General features: G+C 46.6%; 1 protein-coding gene across 7 annotated transcripts in view; it reads right to left on the minus strand.

Annotated features, from left to right (window-relative positions):
- Positions 1–14,631, minus strand: part of SAP130 (Sin3A associated protein 130) — a 73,295-nt gene that overhangs the window by 36,753 nt on the left and 21,911 nt on the right. For all 7 annotated transcript variants that reach the window (XM_088479200.1, XM_088479201.1, XM_088479199.1 and 4 more), the window contains 2 exons: positions 6,628–6,766; positions 6,374–6,492 (listed from right to left, as the gene is read on the minus strand). In XM_088479200.1, coding sequence (XP_088335326.1) covers positions 6,374–6,492; positions 6,628–6,766 — 258 coding nt within the window. The remainder of the gene's footprint in view (positions 1–6,373; positions 6,493–6,627; positions 6,767–14,631) is intronic.

The raw sequence follows: 14,631 nt of genomic DNA on the forward strand, positions 1-14,631 counted from the left end.
CTCCTTGCTCCTGGCCCAGGAGACGTCCGCGTCCTCAGTAGACCACCGGGGCCTTATCATCAGACGCCGGGGATCGGCAGCAGACGCTTCTGCTGCCACGAGCACAGCATACCCGTCCGGTTGATGCAGCTTAGTGGAAGACATGAATGGTCTCAGGATGCTTTACTGTTGGGATGACACAGGACTGATAGTATCGCTCACCTTTCCTTCTCCGGACAAGCATTTTTCCAGATGCCCCAAACAATCCGAAAGGGGATTCATCAGAGAAAATAACTTTACCTCAGTCCTCAGCAGTCCAATCCCTGTACCTTTGCAGAATATCAGTCCGTCCCTGATGTTTTTCCTGGAGAGAAGTGGCTTCTTTGCTGCCCTTCTCGACACCAGGCCATAATCCAAAAGTCTTCACCTCACTGTCCGCGAATATGCACTCATACCTGCCTGCTCCAAATACGGAGCAAACTCTGCACTGGTGATGCCCTGAAACAGCAAACTGAATCAACTTTAGGAGATGGTTCTGGCACTTGCTGGCCCTTCTTCACAACTATTGAACCTCTCTCCTTGAAGTTCTTGATGATCTGATAAATGGTTGATTTAAGTGCAATCTTACTAACAGCAATATCCTTGCCTGTGAAGCCCTTTTTGTACAAAGCAATGATGACTGCACGTGTTTTCTTGCAGGTAACCATGGTTAACAGAGGAACAACAATGATTCCAAGCTCCACCCTCTTTTTAAAGCTTTCATTCTGTTATTCTAACTCATTCAGCATGACAGTGATCTCCAGCCTTGTCCTCATCAACAATCACATATGTTAATGAGAGAATCACTAACATGTCAGCTGGTCTTTTTGTGGCAGAGCTGAAATGCAGTGGAAATGTTGTTCTTGGGATTACGTTCATTGTCATGGCAAAGAGGGACTTTGCAATTAATTGTAATTCATCTGATCACTCTTCATGACATTCTGCGTATATGCAAATTGCCATCATAAAAACTGAAGCAGTAGACTGTGAAAACGAATACTTGTCATTCTCAAAACTTTTGGCCATGGCTGTACAAGGTGGGAGAAACTCCTACTGTGGATGTTCAGATGACGCACTTAGTCAGAAATGCTACGTTGCCTATTCAGCCAGCTATGGCTGGAACCTGGGTAGCCAAAGCTGTTGAAGAATGGACGGGGGCATTGGAAGACTCGCTACAAAATTTTACCAGAGAACAGATTATGTATATCTCCCACATACAGGAAGCGGCCTCCTAATTTGGGAGGAGCTGCAGTAGATGCTGGAGTTTTAGCTTCTAAAGCATCAGCAGCTTCAGTAGTGGCACGCAGGGTCTTTTGGATAATATCCTGGAAGGCTGATACAGAATCAAAGGCGGCACTGGAAACCTTACCTTTCTATGGAAATATACTTTTTGGAGCAGAGTTAGATAAGATAATAGCTACTCTGCTGGCTTCAAAGTCTGCAGGTCTGATACAATACAATACGGGTACAATAAAATCCAGGCAGTTTTCTTTTTGGTCCTTTTGTCCTCCGGGACGAGCAAAAGGAACAATCTTCCTCCAAGCAGTCTAGTTTTCGCAAGGACATCCAGGTGACAAACTAAGAGGTCTGGGTCAGCCAGACGTCCAGCTTCTAAGCTGGACGACAAACCCACGGCTTGATGGGACGGGCGGCCTCCTGGGGGATCCCAGGGTGGGAGGCAGACTTCATCAGTTTGCGGATTACTGACATCAAACAGATGCCTTGGTCAGAGAAGTGGTTTCTCAGGGGTATGCCATCACTTTCTGGAGGCATCCTCCCCAGAAGTTTTTTTTGCACAGATCTTCCATCAGGTGCGGTCAAGTCCTTCGCCCTTCAGGAGGCCATTCACACCCTGCTGCAGGCGGGGGTAATAATCTCGGTTCCTGTGTTGCAACAAGGAAGGGGTTATTACTCCAATCTATTTTTGTTTCAGAAACCAAATGGGTCTCATCACCCTATTCTAAATCTAAAAACCCTCAACAGGTTTATCCATGTACCAAAGTTCCGTATGGAAACTCCCCGGTCAATTATTTTGGCAATGGAGCCTGGAGATTTTATGGTTTCCCTGGACATTCAGGATGCGTATCCACATGTTCCTATTACGCCATCCCAAAAACTATTTCTACGGTTTGCTGTCCTACAATAACATTACCAATTTCAGGCACTGCCCTTTGGCCTATCAACGTCCCCCCGGGTATTTACCAAGGTAATGGCAGTCATGACAGCCTCTCTCAGGCGTCAGGGAATCAGAATACTACCACATCTGGACGATCTTCCGATATTGGCACAAACTCCAGTTTTTTTACACCACCATCTTCAAATGACCATAGCCTGCCTACAAAAGCACGGCTGCATCATCAATTGGAAGAAATCCTCTTTTTCTCCGACACAGCAGATGATACATCTGTGAGCACTTCTGGATTTTTAGGTACAAAGGAAGTTTCTACCAGAGGACAAGCTTGCAGTTCTATCATTGCAAGTACGCAAACTGCTACGCAAGCGAAGGGTATCCATTCTATCAGCGATGCAGGTCCTAGGATCAATGGTATCCATTCCCATGTCGGTGGGGTATGCTCACTTTCATTCCAGGCCTCTGCAAAGATTGATTCTCTCCAGGTGGAACGAACAGTATCAGCTAATAAGGTCCCAGAGGATCAGTCTCACTCTAGAGGTTCGTCTCTCCCTCCTGTGGTGGCTGAAAAAGGATCATCTGGACAAAGGGCACCCATTATGGATTCCAAATTGGGTGTTTCTCACCACGGACGGCAGTCTTCGTGGATGGGGAGCAGTGACAGTTCATCACACCTTTCAGGGAAGATGGACAAATCAGGAAAGTAATCTGCCAATAAATATTCTGGAACTGTGAGCAGTTACAAAGCACTTATCATGGCACAGGTCCTGCTCCAAGGCAAGCCGGTCCAGATCCAGTCCAACTACGCGACTACAGTGGCCTATCTCAATGATTAGGGAGGCACACAAAGTGATGCAGCCATGAAGGAAGTGACAAAAGGTTCTGATTTGGGCAGAAAGTCATCTTCCGGCCATCTCAGCAATAATCATACCGGAAGTCCTGAATTGGGAAGCAGACTTCCTAAGTCGTCAGGACATACACGCCGGAGAGTGGCCCTCCACCTGGAAGTGTTTCAGCTCTTGGTGAACAAATGGGGTCTACCAGACATAGACCTCATGGCGTCACATCACAACCACAAGGTCCCCAGGTACGGGTCCAGAGACCCATCAGCAGCATTTGTGGACGCACTGGCAGTAAGATGGGAACAAGCTGGGGTATCTCTTTACTCAAATTTCCATCCTCCCCAGAGTCCTCAGGAAATTCAAGCAGGAAGGTGGAACAGTAATACTAGTGGCTCCGGCTTGGCCCAGACATCATTGGTTCACAGACATACAGAATCTGTTCATAGACAGTCCGTATCCTCTTCCTCTATGGCAGGATCTGTTAAACGCAGGGTCCCTTTCGGCATCCGAGTTACCTCGTCTGGCTTTGACGACGCGGCTCTTGAATCTTGTATCTTAAGAGCCAAAAGGTTTCTCCAGCTCTGTGATTCAAAAGATGCTTAGAGCACGGAAGCCTGCCTCTGCCCGCATCTATTACAGGGTTTGGTATTCTTTTGGTCAATGGTGTTCCCACAGTAAGTATGACCCTAAGTTGTTTAGGGTTTCCTGGATACTGGCTTTTCTCCAGGCGGGTTTAGACCTTGGTCTCCGCCTGGCCACTGAGTGCGCAGGTTTCTGCATTGTCAATCTGGTTCCAGAGAAAAATTGCTTAATTACCAGATGTTAGAATGTTTAATTGAGTTCTGCGAGTTCAGCCTCCTTTTGTCCCACTGGTAGCACCGTGGGATCTGTCTTTGATTAAGGGGCTACAAGTTCCCCCATTTGATTCTCTGGACTCTGTAGACTTGAAGTGGTTGACAGCGAACACACTTTCTCTTTGCTATCTCTTCTGCACGCAGAGTCTGATTTGGCAGCGCTTTCTTGTTGCTCCCCATTTTTGATTTTCAGCAGGATAAAGCTGTTCTTCGTGCAAGGGAGGGTTACCTTCCTCAGGTAGTGTCCCATTTTCATGTAAATTAAGAAATTATAGTTCCAGCTTTTCAGACTCCAGACCTCTTGGATAGGTGGTGAAGCCTCCCTGGATGTAGTTCGTGCTCTCCATATCTATGTGAAGTGTACAAACTGTTTAAAAATCAGATGCTCTTTTTGTATTATATGGTTTTCACAAAACGAGAATGGGCAGCTAACAAGCAGACTATGGCTCGATGGTTTACGAATGGCTCTCTGGTGTGTACAGGCTGATCTCCCTGTCCCAAACACGGTGACAGCACATTCTACTCGGTCTGTAGGGCCATCGTGGTGCCTCTGCTGAACACATATGCAAGGCAGCCACGTGGTCTTCTGTCCACATTTTTCTTAGGTTCTATGCCTTTGGTACTTTTGCCTCTCAGGATGCTTCCTTTGGACGACGAGTTCTCCTCTCTGCTCAGGAGCGTCACCCACCCTTAGGGGGAACTGCTTTAGGACATCCCCATGCTAACCCTGTGGATCGATATGGACCCTGAAGAAAATAAGAGTTATGGTAGACTTACCATTGATAAGTCTTTCTTCGAGGTCCATAGGGTCCACAGGGCAGCCACCCTGACGCACCTGGCTGCATTGGGTATTTTTTCTTTCGGTCACGGATTCCCTCATCTTGTGAAAGAGTACTTCTGGTGTACGATTGGTCTTCTGTCTCCTCTTTCCTTCTCCTGCCTTGTAGCTTGTTTACAAAACTGAAGGCCTGAGGCTGGGGTATATATATGGAGGAGGACCTGAAAGCTTTAACTGTTTGGTGCCTGGATCTCTCCAACCACATTACCCCTATGGTATCACTGTGGACCTCGAAGAAAGAGAGTTACCAAAGGTAAGTCTACCATAACTCTTATTATAGCCTCCTCCGTTCGTCCCCTCCACCATCCATAATACTTACATAAGTTTTTGGTCCTCTTTCCCTGCTGCATCATCTCTTCAACCTCTATCCAAATCATGCTACATATCTCTAATAATATCCTGCATACGCAAATCTCTCACAAAAGACAGTGCGCTCATTATCTCCCGCAGCGACTATTGTATAAGTCTACTTACTCAAAATCCAGAATCACCCACAACCTCCATAAGCTATTCTTCCCTTTTACACAGTACAGACATAACTCTACATGCACACATCCCTGTGACCTCCGGATGTGTGGCTAGATCATTATAGCCCACCAAGAATCTGACTAGACCAATTTACAATATGTAGCACTTACCCGCATGTATTATTTTTATTTCCTAGAGTTTGTAGGCTTGCAAGCAGGGCTCTCTTATCTTTGTCTATTATTACCCAGTCATGTTTTTTTCACTATCTTATTACCAAATGGAACAATGGAATATGTTGTCACTAATTGTTAACACATACATTTACGATAGACACAGGATAATGCACAATACAGTAATAAAAAAAAAAAACTCAAAACATATAATAGAACTTAAAGGCACCTGCAAACCAAAGCATACCGTATATACTCGAGTATAAGTCGACCTGAATATAAGCCGAGGTACCTACTTTTACCCCCAAAAAACTGGTAAAAAACTTATTGACTCGAGTATAAGCCTAGGGTGGGAAATGGCAGCAGCTGGTAGTGCCCCCAGTGGTAATCCCCCCTTTTAGTGCCCCCTGTAGTAATCCCCCCCTGGTAGTACCCCCAGTGGTAATCCCCCCTTTTAGTGCCCCCTGTTGTAATCGCCCCCTGGTAGTGCCCCCTGCAGTAATCGCCCCCTGGTAGTGCCCCCAGTAGTCCCCCCCCCCCCCCCCAGTAGAGAGAGACGTAATAAGAATTAAAAAAAAAAATCACTTACCTGAAACTCCCGCTCCTGGCCCCGCCGCTAACAGCTCCTCCGGCCGCTTTGCATGGGAGAGACGTCATTACTCATGATGTCTCTCCCATTACCCACTGCGGGAGCCGGAAGATGGCCCCCGCAGTGGGAGCAGCAGCAGCCGCTGAGAGTCTGACAGACTCTCAGTGGCTGCGGATTACAGCAAACACACAGCTGCCGTCTCCGGCGGCTGTGTGTTTGTGCTGTGCAGCGCTGACCGAACCCCGTCCGGTCAGCGCTACACTTCACTCGAGTATGTGCTGAAAAAGTCGGCTTATACTCGAGTATATACGGTACAACCTCTAACATTCTCTTTTCTGTGGCATCAGTCTTCTACTGTACCTGTGTGCCTAGCAACAGTGCTTTAACAGGCTAAAACCACGAGTCAACATCTACAAAAAGACACTGAAAAAAATAGTTCATATTTAGTTCTGTTTATACTGACCTGGGTATTGACGGATAGTGGACACAGAACTGGTTATGGGGGTGTAAGTGTGAGTCAGCGGATATGCAGACTGAGGATATGTGGGTAGAAAATACTGCAGCTGCACAGGAACAGGCTGTCTATTAAAAAAAAAAAAAAAAAAAAAAAAAAGCTTTAAGCGAATACATGATCAGACAATACTGTAGACCCAATGAGCAGGTGCAAGAGCATAGCAGCACTCTTCCCTGTGCCAAATTGCCAATATCCCCCCTTACCTATTTTCACTGCGGGTCTCCATGGTCATGGGGTTGGGTGAGGCTCTGTGACCAGAGATCGGTATTAAGTTACCTCTCTCTGTTCCATACTCCTGTATCCGAGGTGAAGTGTGCGTGATCTGCTGTGGGACAACCTTAGCTGAAAAACACCAGCACAAATGACTGAAGGAGATTGCTACAAAGAACTGCATACGTGTAAAAAGAAAGGAAGGTAAAATCTTGAATGATTGAAAACAGATAAGCATCAAAACTAGGCGTCAGACTATTTTTGGGACTTTCCCATTTTACGAACTTTCAGCATTGTTTAATAAAAAGCGCCTTCTGTATTTATATAGCTCCATTTGAAATTTTTATTTAGCTTACTGGTTTCCAAAAAAAGTTGCGTACACCAAATGTAGAAGGATTATGTACTTCTCCCCCCTCCGTCAGTCCAAACCCCAACCCTGGCTCTCCAAAAATGCTCACGCACCGCTGAGCGACTCTGGAGGAAATCTCGCTCTCTGGCGGACTTCCTTCACTTCAAGTTCATCCTCTCTTCCTACAGCTCGGCCCTCTCCCTCGCCAAGCAATCCTTCTTCCAGTCACTCCTCTCCTCTCAGTCCTCCAATCCCCGCCGCCTCTTTGGTACTTTCAAAACTCTCCTTCGCCCGTACCCCCCCTCCCCCCCATTCTTCCCTCACTGCATTTGACTTTGCCTCCTTCTCTTCTAAAATTGAGGCAGTCACATTATATCCATCCAATCTCCCTGCTGCAACCCCACACCTCCCCCACCTCCCAGCCTTGTGCTCCTTCAGCCCCACCACGGGTGATGATGTCCACTCCCTCATCGTGTCCTCTCCCTTCTCCACCTGCTCCCTTGACCCCCTCTCTTCTCGCCTTCTACGCTCCCTCTCCACCACCGCATGCTCCCACCTTGCTCACCTTTTCAATTTCTCTCTCCCCACCGGCATCTTTCCCTCATCATTCAAACATGCACTTGTTACACATATTCTTAAAAAAAACACAACCTTGACCCATCCTCACCCACCAACTACCGCCCCATTTCTCTTCTCCCTTTCACCTCTAAACTACTTGAGCGGCTTGTCTACAGTCGCCTCACCAGCTCTCCCTCTGACAACTCCATCCTTGATCCCCTCCAATCTGGCTTTTGCCCACATCACTCCACAGAAACTGCCCTGACCAAAGTCACCAATGACCTGCTTTCAGCCAAATCCAGGGGCCACTTCTCTCTGCTTATCCTTCTGGACCTCTCTGCAGCATTCGACACCGTGGATCATCCTCTCCTCCTCACCCTTCAGACCTTTGGTATCTCTAACACCGTCCACACCTGGTTCACCTCTTACCTCACCAACAGCTCGTTTTCGGTGTCTGCCTCTAGCTTCACCTACCCCCCTTCCCGTTGGTGTCCCGCAGGGTTCTGTCCTGGGCCCCCCTGCTCTTGTCCCTGTATACCTCTATACTAGGAGAACTCATCAGCTCCATCAGCCTCCAATACCACCTCTATGCCGATGACAAGCAACTATACCTCTCCTGAACTCTCAGGTATCCAGCTGCCTCTACGCCATCTCTTCCTGGATGTCCGAGCACTCTCTGAAGCTCAACATGGACAAAATCATTTTTCCCCTAATAGAGTCTCCACTCCAACCAATCTCGATATCACTGTTGACCATCATCGCCCCTGTCCCCCAACTTCGCTGTTTGGGTGTCACTCTCGACTCCAACCTGTCCTTCACCCCCCAAATTCAATCTCTGGCTCAATCCTGTTGGTTCCAGCTACACAATATCGCTCGCATTAGGCCTTTCCTCTTCCAGAATGCTATCAAACTGATTATTCATTCACTAATCATTTCTCGGCTCAACTACTGCAACCTTCTCCTCACGGGCCTCCCACGTTGCCATCTTGCTCCCCTCCAATCTGTTCTCAATGCTGCAGCTAGACTTATCTTCCTCTCCCGCCGTTCCACTTCTGTGGCTCCCCTCTGCCAAAACCTGCACTGGCTTCCATTCCTCTACAGAATCCTCTTCAAACTCCTCACCTTCACATACAAGGCCCTCTAACTCTACTGCTCCTTACATCTCCAACCTCATCTCCTTACATACTCCCTCCAGCTCACTCCGGTCTGCCAACAATTGTTACCTCTCCCCCATCCTGGTTACTTCATCTCATGCTCGTATCCAAGATTTTGCCCGTGCAGCCCCCCCCTTCACTGGAATGAGCTCCCTCACTCGATCAGGCTCTTCCCGACCTTGCAGAGCTTCAAACGTGCACTGAAAACCCACCTGTTCATCAAAGCATACCCTTCCACCACATAACTCACAAGGTCGCTCTCCCTCCTGCCTCAGCTATCTCTAACTTGCCTACTTCATGCACTCCGGTCCCCCTTTACACACTCATGCCTCATGTTTTCTGTCCGTTTCCCCTCTCCCCTAGATTGTAAGCTCCTAGGAGCAGGGTCCTCCTCCCTACTGTCTCGCAGCACTCTTCTCAAGTACTTCATTGACAGCCTTCACCTTCCCAGCTGTATTGTGTATGGAGAATTGTGTTGCTATTTGTTACTTGTGCTGTTAATAATTTTGTCACTGTATTGTAAAGTAATGTTCTGTGTACCCTGTACTGTATGTACGGCGCTGCAGACCACTTGTGGAACCCTAAAAATAAAATGTAATAATATAATAATAATAAAATACTAATAATAATACTTCTGCACTACAAGGGAAATGCTACACTTTAGAAAAGTATTCACCACTAGAGGGCAGACTTCAGAGGTGTGGAGGAGACTTAAATCAGATCTCATGTGTCAGGCAGCCATAACCAATTTATGTGAAAACAAATGTTAGTCACTATTCTGTATGTTCCCAATACTGTACATCTATTTGGGGGATACAGTCAGTATCCCGGCGGCCGTGATGCCTGCACTGATATTACCAGCGCCAGAATCCCGACACCTATCACAATCCTGGCGCCGACATCCTGTCCACCAAGATACCAAAGTAGGGGGGTGGGGTTTAGGCACCAAAGAGGGAGGGTTAGCATACCGAACAATAAGTGTCGGTATGCTAGCTCTGTCGAAATGCCAGTTTCTGGATTCTGAAAGCGGGGATCCCGACTGCCGGAATCCTATACAGATTCCCATTTGGGGATGCTTGAACAGTGGTGTATAGAGGTAAGAGTAGGAGCTCAGGCAGTTAAAGAAAAAAATAATGAAGTCCCTACGCCTTCCCCCCTATAACCTCTAAACAGGAAACATGCAGTGTGTTCTAAGTGCTCCAGTAACTGGGTGCCATCTTGTTATCCTATATTGGGTTACTTACAAAATTCGCTCTCCAGTGGTCAGATTGATTCTGGTATCAGTGAGAAGGGTGCAGTAGAACAAATGGCAACCCTTACAGCCACTTCCGCCTCCTATAACAAGCTGTGGGTTGGTGGGAAACGGCACTACCACTGCAGGTAGTGATGCAAGATTGGGTATCTACTGCTTTTATCTTGTTCTTCAAAACCGCACTTTGTGTTGGCGCGGCCATTAAACAGTTTCCGCTCCCACACTGTTGGGAGCTGAGGCACGTGAATGCCTAGTAGTCAGAAAGACCTGGAGCTCACAGAGTCTCAGGTGCTGGTATTATAAGGTTGCTGTTAGGTACAGTCACTTACAGTCATTGTTTTGTACGATAATTTCAAATTAGGTTTTAACCAGTGTGATCAAGGGGGAGTTGCCTCACTTATGTTTGCAGCTTCCCCTTGGCAGGTTGCGCTCGATAAGGAAAGCCGACTCAAAGTGCTGACAGGATATTAGAGCGGTCACCTCCTCTATTTACCAGCCTCGGAAGATATTATTTGATTAAATACTACCATAGTGTATTCTGATACTGTACTGTTAAACTTTAGTAGTTCCTCGACTTCTGTAATAGTTTCTACAAAGCAAAACTTCCTATATACCTGACAAAAACAGGATTTTGGTACTTACCGATAAATCAATTTTTCCGATTCCACAGGGGACACTGGAGCTCAAGACAGTGGGGTATAGACAGTGGTAGAGTAGAGCCTGGCACTTTAAACAATTTAGAAGTGTGACTGGCTCCTCCCCCTCTATGCCCCATCAGCCCCAGTTTAAGAAACTGAGCCAGAGAGGAGACGGAGAACAGGAAACGAGGAGAAGGACAAGACCACAGAAAGGAACATGACCGACTAAAGGAGAACAGAGGAACCCATTGCAGGGAACCCATGCAGTCACACAACCATATAATAAACCAACAAAACGGCAGGTACGCAGCGCTGGGCAGGTGTCCAGTGTCCCCTGTGGAATCGGAGAAAGGGATTTATCGGTAAGTACCAAAATCCTGTTCTCCGTCATCCACTAGGGGACACTGGTGCTCAAGACAGTGGGGACGTCCCAAAGCTAACCTCCCGGGTGTGAAGCGCCGAGAACTTGCCAACCCCGCGGCCAAAGCGAACTAGGGACTGCCAAGAACCGTATGCCCAATAGAAAAGCAAGAGCTGAGGACAGCGTCGTAGAGCACAGAAGACAATCAGAACTCCTTGCTGAACAGAAACTTCCACAACATACAGCATGAGTCGAATGGAACAGGAAAACTGCAATCCAGTTGACAACAGCAGATGAGAATCGGCAGAACACCGTAAGCTCAGCTAAAACAAACCAACCGAGACCGATGGAAGCAGAGAGCCCCAACAAGAATCCATAGGATGGTTGTAACACGAGAACAAAACTCGAGAAAACCATACCAGAGGAAGAAGCAACAGTCACAGAGTAGAAACCCAGCACTGCCGACATACAAATTATATCAATATATGTAGAATTATGCAGACATACATATTCAGAGCCAATCCTGTCCCAGATTACTCTACAAAGAGTACACATGAAGGCCAGAGCCAATACTGAACAGTCGACCAGGACCATTTTAGAGGTACAACAGAGGTACAACTAATTAGGTGTTTTGAAAAACAGCAGAAGGGTCAGACCGTAGAAGTCTAATACAAGTGGAGATTCCACTGGGCATGAGGCAGAGACGGCATCGAGAGGATTGAGATTACAAGTGCTTGCATAGTGTCAGGCAGCAGGACAACCCATTCTTGAACTGAGGGATAAAACAGCAACTGGAACCCTACAGTGAGTCTAGGCGAAGACCCGCGACCACTTCGCCTTGAGGAAACAATAAACCCTAATAGACTGCCAACATGATGGAAGGAGTGTAGACTGTACCAGCTTCTGGCCCGAACATAGAATGAAAATAACCGGGATACCCTAGCTGTTAATGATCACGGATGCAACAGCCACCACGGGAGAGCAAGCTACCACACAGGGAAGCTTCCTATACAGTGAGACGAGAGCATTAAAACAACCATGAAGGTACCTGTCAGTGTAATGAAAACAGGACAGTAAAACCAAACAAGGCCTCCTGCAGGAAACATTGCCAGGAACCGAACCTGTGATTGTCACACTTAATGTAAACCTGAGTGCTAGCCCATACATGCACCACAGTCCAGAATATAGCATAACCAACGGTTTCTAGTATATAGTGTCACTAATCACTATGCTGGAACAATCAACCCACACGCAAGAAAAGCTCCAAGGTGTAGCGCCAACTAACTTGAACAGTCACCCTAATAGGGCGAATGACTGCTAGGACAGCAGATAGGGTGCAGAAGGGATCTTCCGAGACATCAGTAGGGTAAGCCCGCTTACCTGTGAGAGGCCAGGAGCCCTCTGGACGCTACGTAGAAAGTCAATGACCTTTTTCATCTCACCGCAACCCGCTTCGTCAGGTAAAAGGAGTAGCATTTGTGGCGTAAGACTGGAGATGTTGCAGTAGAAAATACTGTAGAAAACTAGCAGATGTTAGTGGAGACATGAAGGTCATACTAAAGGACCACATTCTCTAACTTTACTTGAGAGTGATCCATTAGGGATGTGTATCCATATAGAGACTATACAACTACACAACAAAACAGTCTGCTAGTGTAAGAATGATTACATTAACACTTAAAATGTGCAGTGTATATTAGCCAAAGAGGCAGAATCACAGGATAGTGTAAGATATTAACTAAGACCCTGTACCGGTCAAGGAACACATAGAATATCAATCGATCCCCGCCAGTTACCCCTGACATTTAAAGTGGTCACAACGCGAGGGAAACTGAAAACATAAAAATGAACTGCAGGGTCAATGACTTACTTGATACCCACAAATAGAATACAACCCAGGCCTGACCCGGCCAAAACTCCTGGCGGGTGGCCCTTAGGCCTTCAGGCATAGTAGTTGTAAATGCAGTCTGCTGTAATTTAACCAAATTAAGCCCAGAGATTGAATAGTACCTGGATTCTCTATATTCTGATAGGAATCCACATTGGGGTCACCGTTAGAGAGACTTATCTTGCTGAGATAGCCTTGTGTAGTCTGCGACAAGTCATTATTATGGAGTACCGGAATCTATACTGAGAAGGATACCTGTACACAGATATAGAATGTGTTATCCCAAGAAAAGAGATATACCTGTATCTATAACCCCATTTAGGTTTTTTTTATTATTCTTATGAAATATTCATACGAAAAATGGAATATAGAATTATATTCGCACACGTGCGTACACATACATAGTTGCATGAGATGTGAATCTCTTTGAAAAGAAGAGCTAGTACCAACAGAGTAAGTTTACTGTCAGACTCCTGCACCGGGAGAGCATGCTTAAATAGCACTTAGTATACTGCATTCTTAGTGTCTTACAAGTACCGGGTGCTGATCAAGTGCGCTGCTGGAGCCAATTACTGCAGTTTTAAATAATAATAGGGCCCTCGAAAAGGGGAACCTTGGATATAAACGGACAGGGACAGAACTACACTAAATATTGTCCAAGGTCGCAGTGCAATAACCAAAGGCCTAAGAGTTGTGAGGCAGAATGCCCCTGTTAGAACAGCCTGAGCTGAACCTAGACACCTAGTTATCCAGGAGGACCTATGTAAGTATATATATCTTTATATACAAGTGTGGACATACACGAAGGCTACAGGCATGTATTGGTGTACTAAAAGTAGAGCAATATCTTAGGGAATTGTGACTATCACAATGTAAGCTGCAGCATATGACTAGTCTACAAAGCTACCTAATCAATTGTATACTGGACATTGAAACCTAGCTGCACAAAGGTTTACATGCTGCCAAAGCGAGCACACAAGATTAATATATAGGATTTTATGCATAGCCTACAGCTCCTGGTAATACCAGGTGGACAGTATTGTGGAATTATAGATAGATAGCTCCACGGGAGGTTTCTGCCCTCCCTGAGCTCACCTGCGTTACGGTTTGACAGGTGTACCACCCCAGTCAAACTCCCCACCTACCACTGTCCCCGGAGCGGGTATATACACACACACAAAATATATATACATGTGTTGCAGAAGAGAGTAATCTAATCCACACTTATGGGAGAAGTACTGCCCCCGAAAAGTGAGCTATGTATAGAGTGTGCTATATAATAGCATTAGTCTAAAGCTTGGTCCCGTCAGAAAATATCAGACTCTTAGGGAGCTTTACATCAGTGAAAATACTGTGCATGTGGAGAACACTGCACAAAACGCTGATTACATGTAACACTTCACGAAATTGTGTGCTTCTCATTACTGACAGACCCCTCCTAGCATATAAAAGGGAGACCTGTCCCGTGGGGTACTCTGCAGCGCAAGACCCCCACCCCCAATCTGAGCAGGGGATAAGACATGCAGTCGCTATTAGCACAGTGCAAGAGAAGTGGGCGTCCAGCCTCTAATACTGGGCAACAGGTATGGCCAGCAAGATCGAGGCCTCCCATTCCCGAATAGGGATGATCCGGGAGGACCGACCCAAGGTCTCGCCTCTTCAGCCGCAACGCTGGCTTAAGAACCTGTACAATGGGGAGTTCTCCTCGCCCACAGGCTACATTATTAGCCAATCAGCATATGGATTAAGGTTTGGCACATTTTCTAAACTGGGGCTGATGGGGCATAGAGGGGGAGG

Source organism: Taudactylus pleione, unplaced genomic scaffold (assembly GCF_031769625.1).
Source record: "Taudactylus pleione unplaced genomic scaffold, aTauple2 ptg000229l, whole genome shotgun sequence".
NCBI lineage: Eukaryota > Metazoa > Chordata > Amphibia > Anura > Myobatrachidae > Taudactylus > Taudactylus pleione.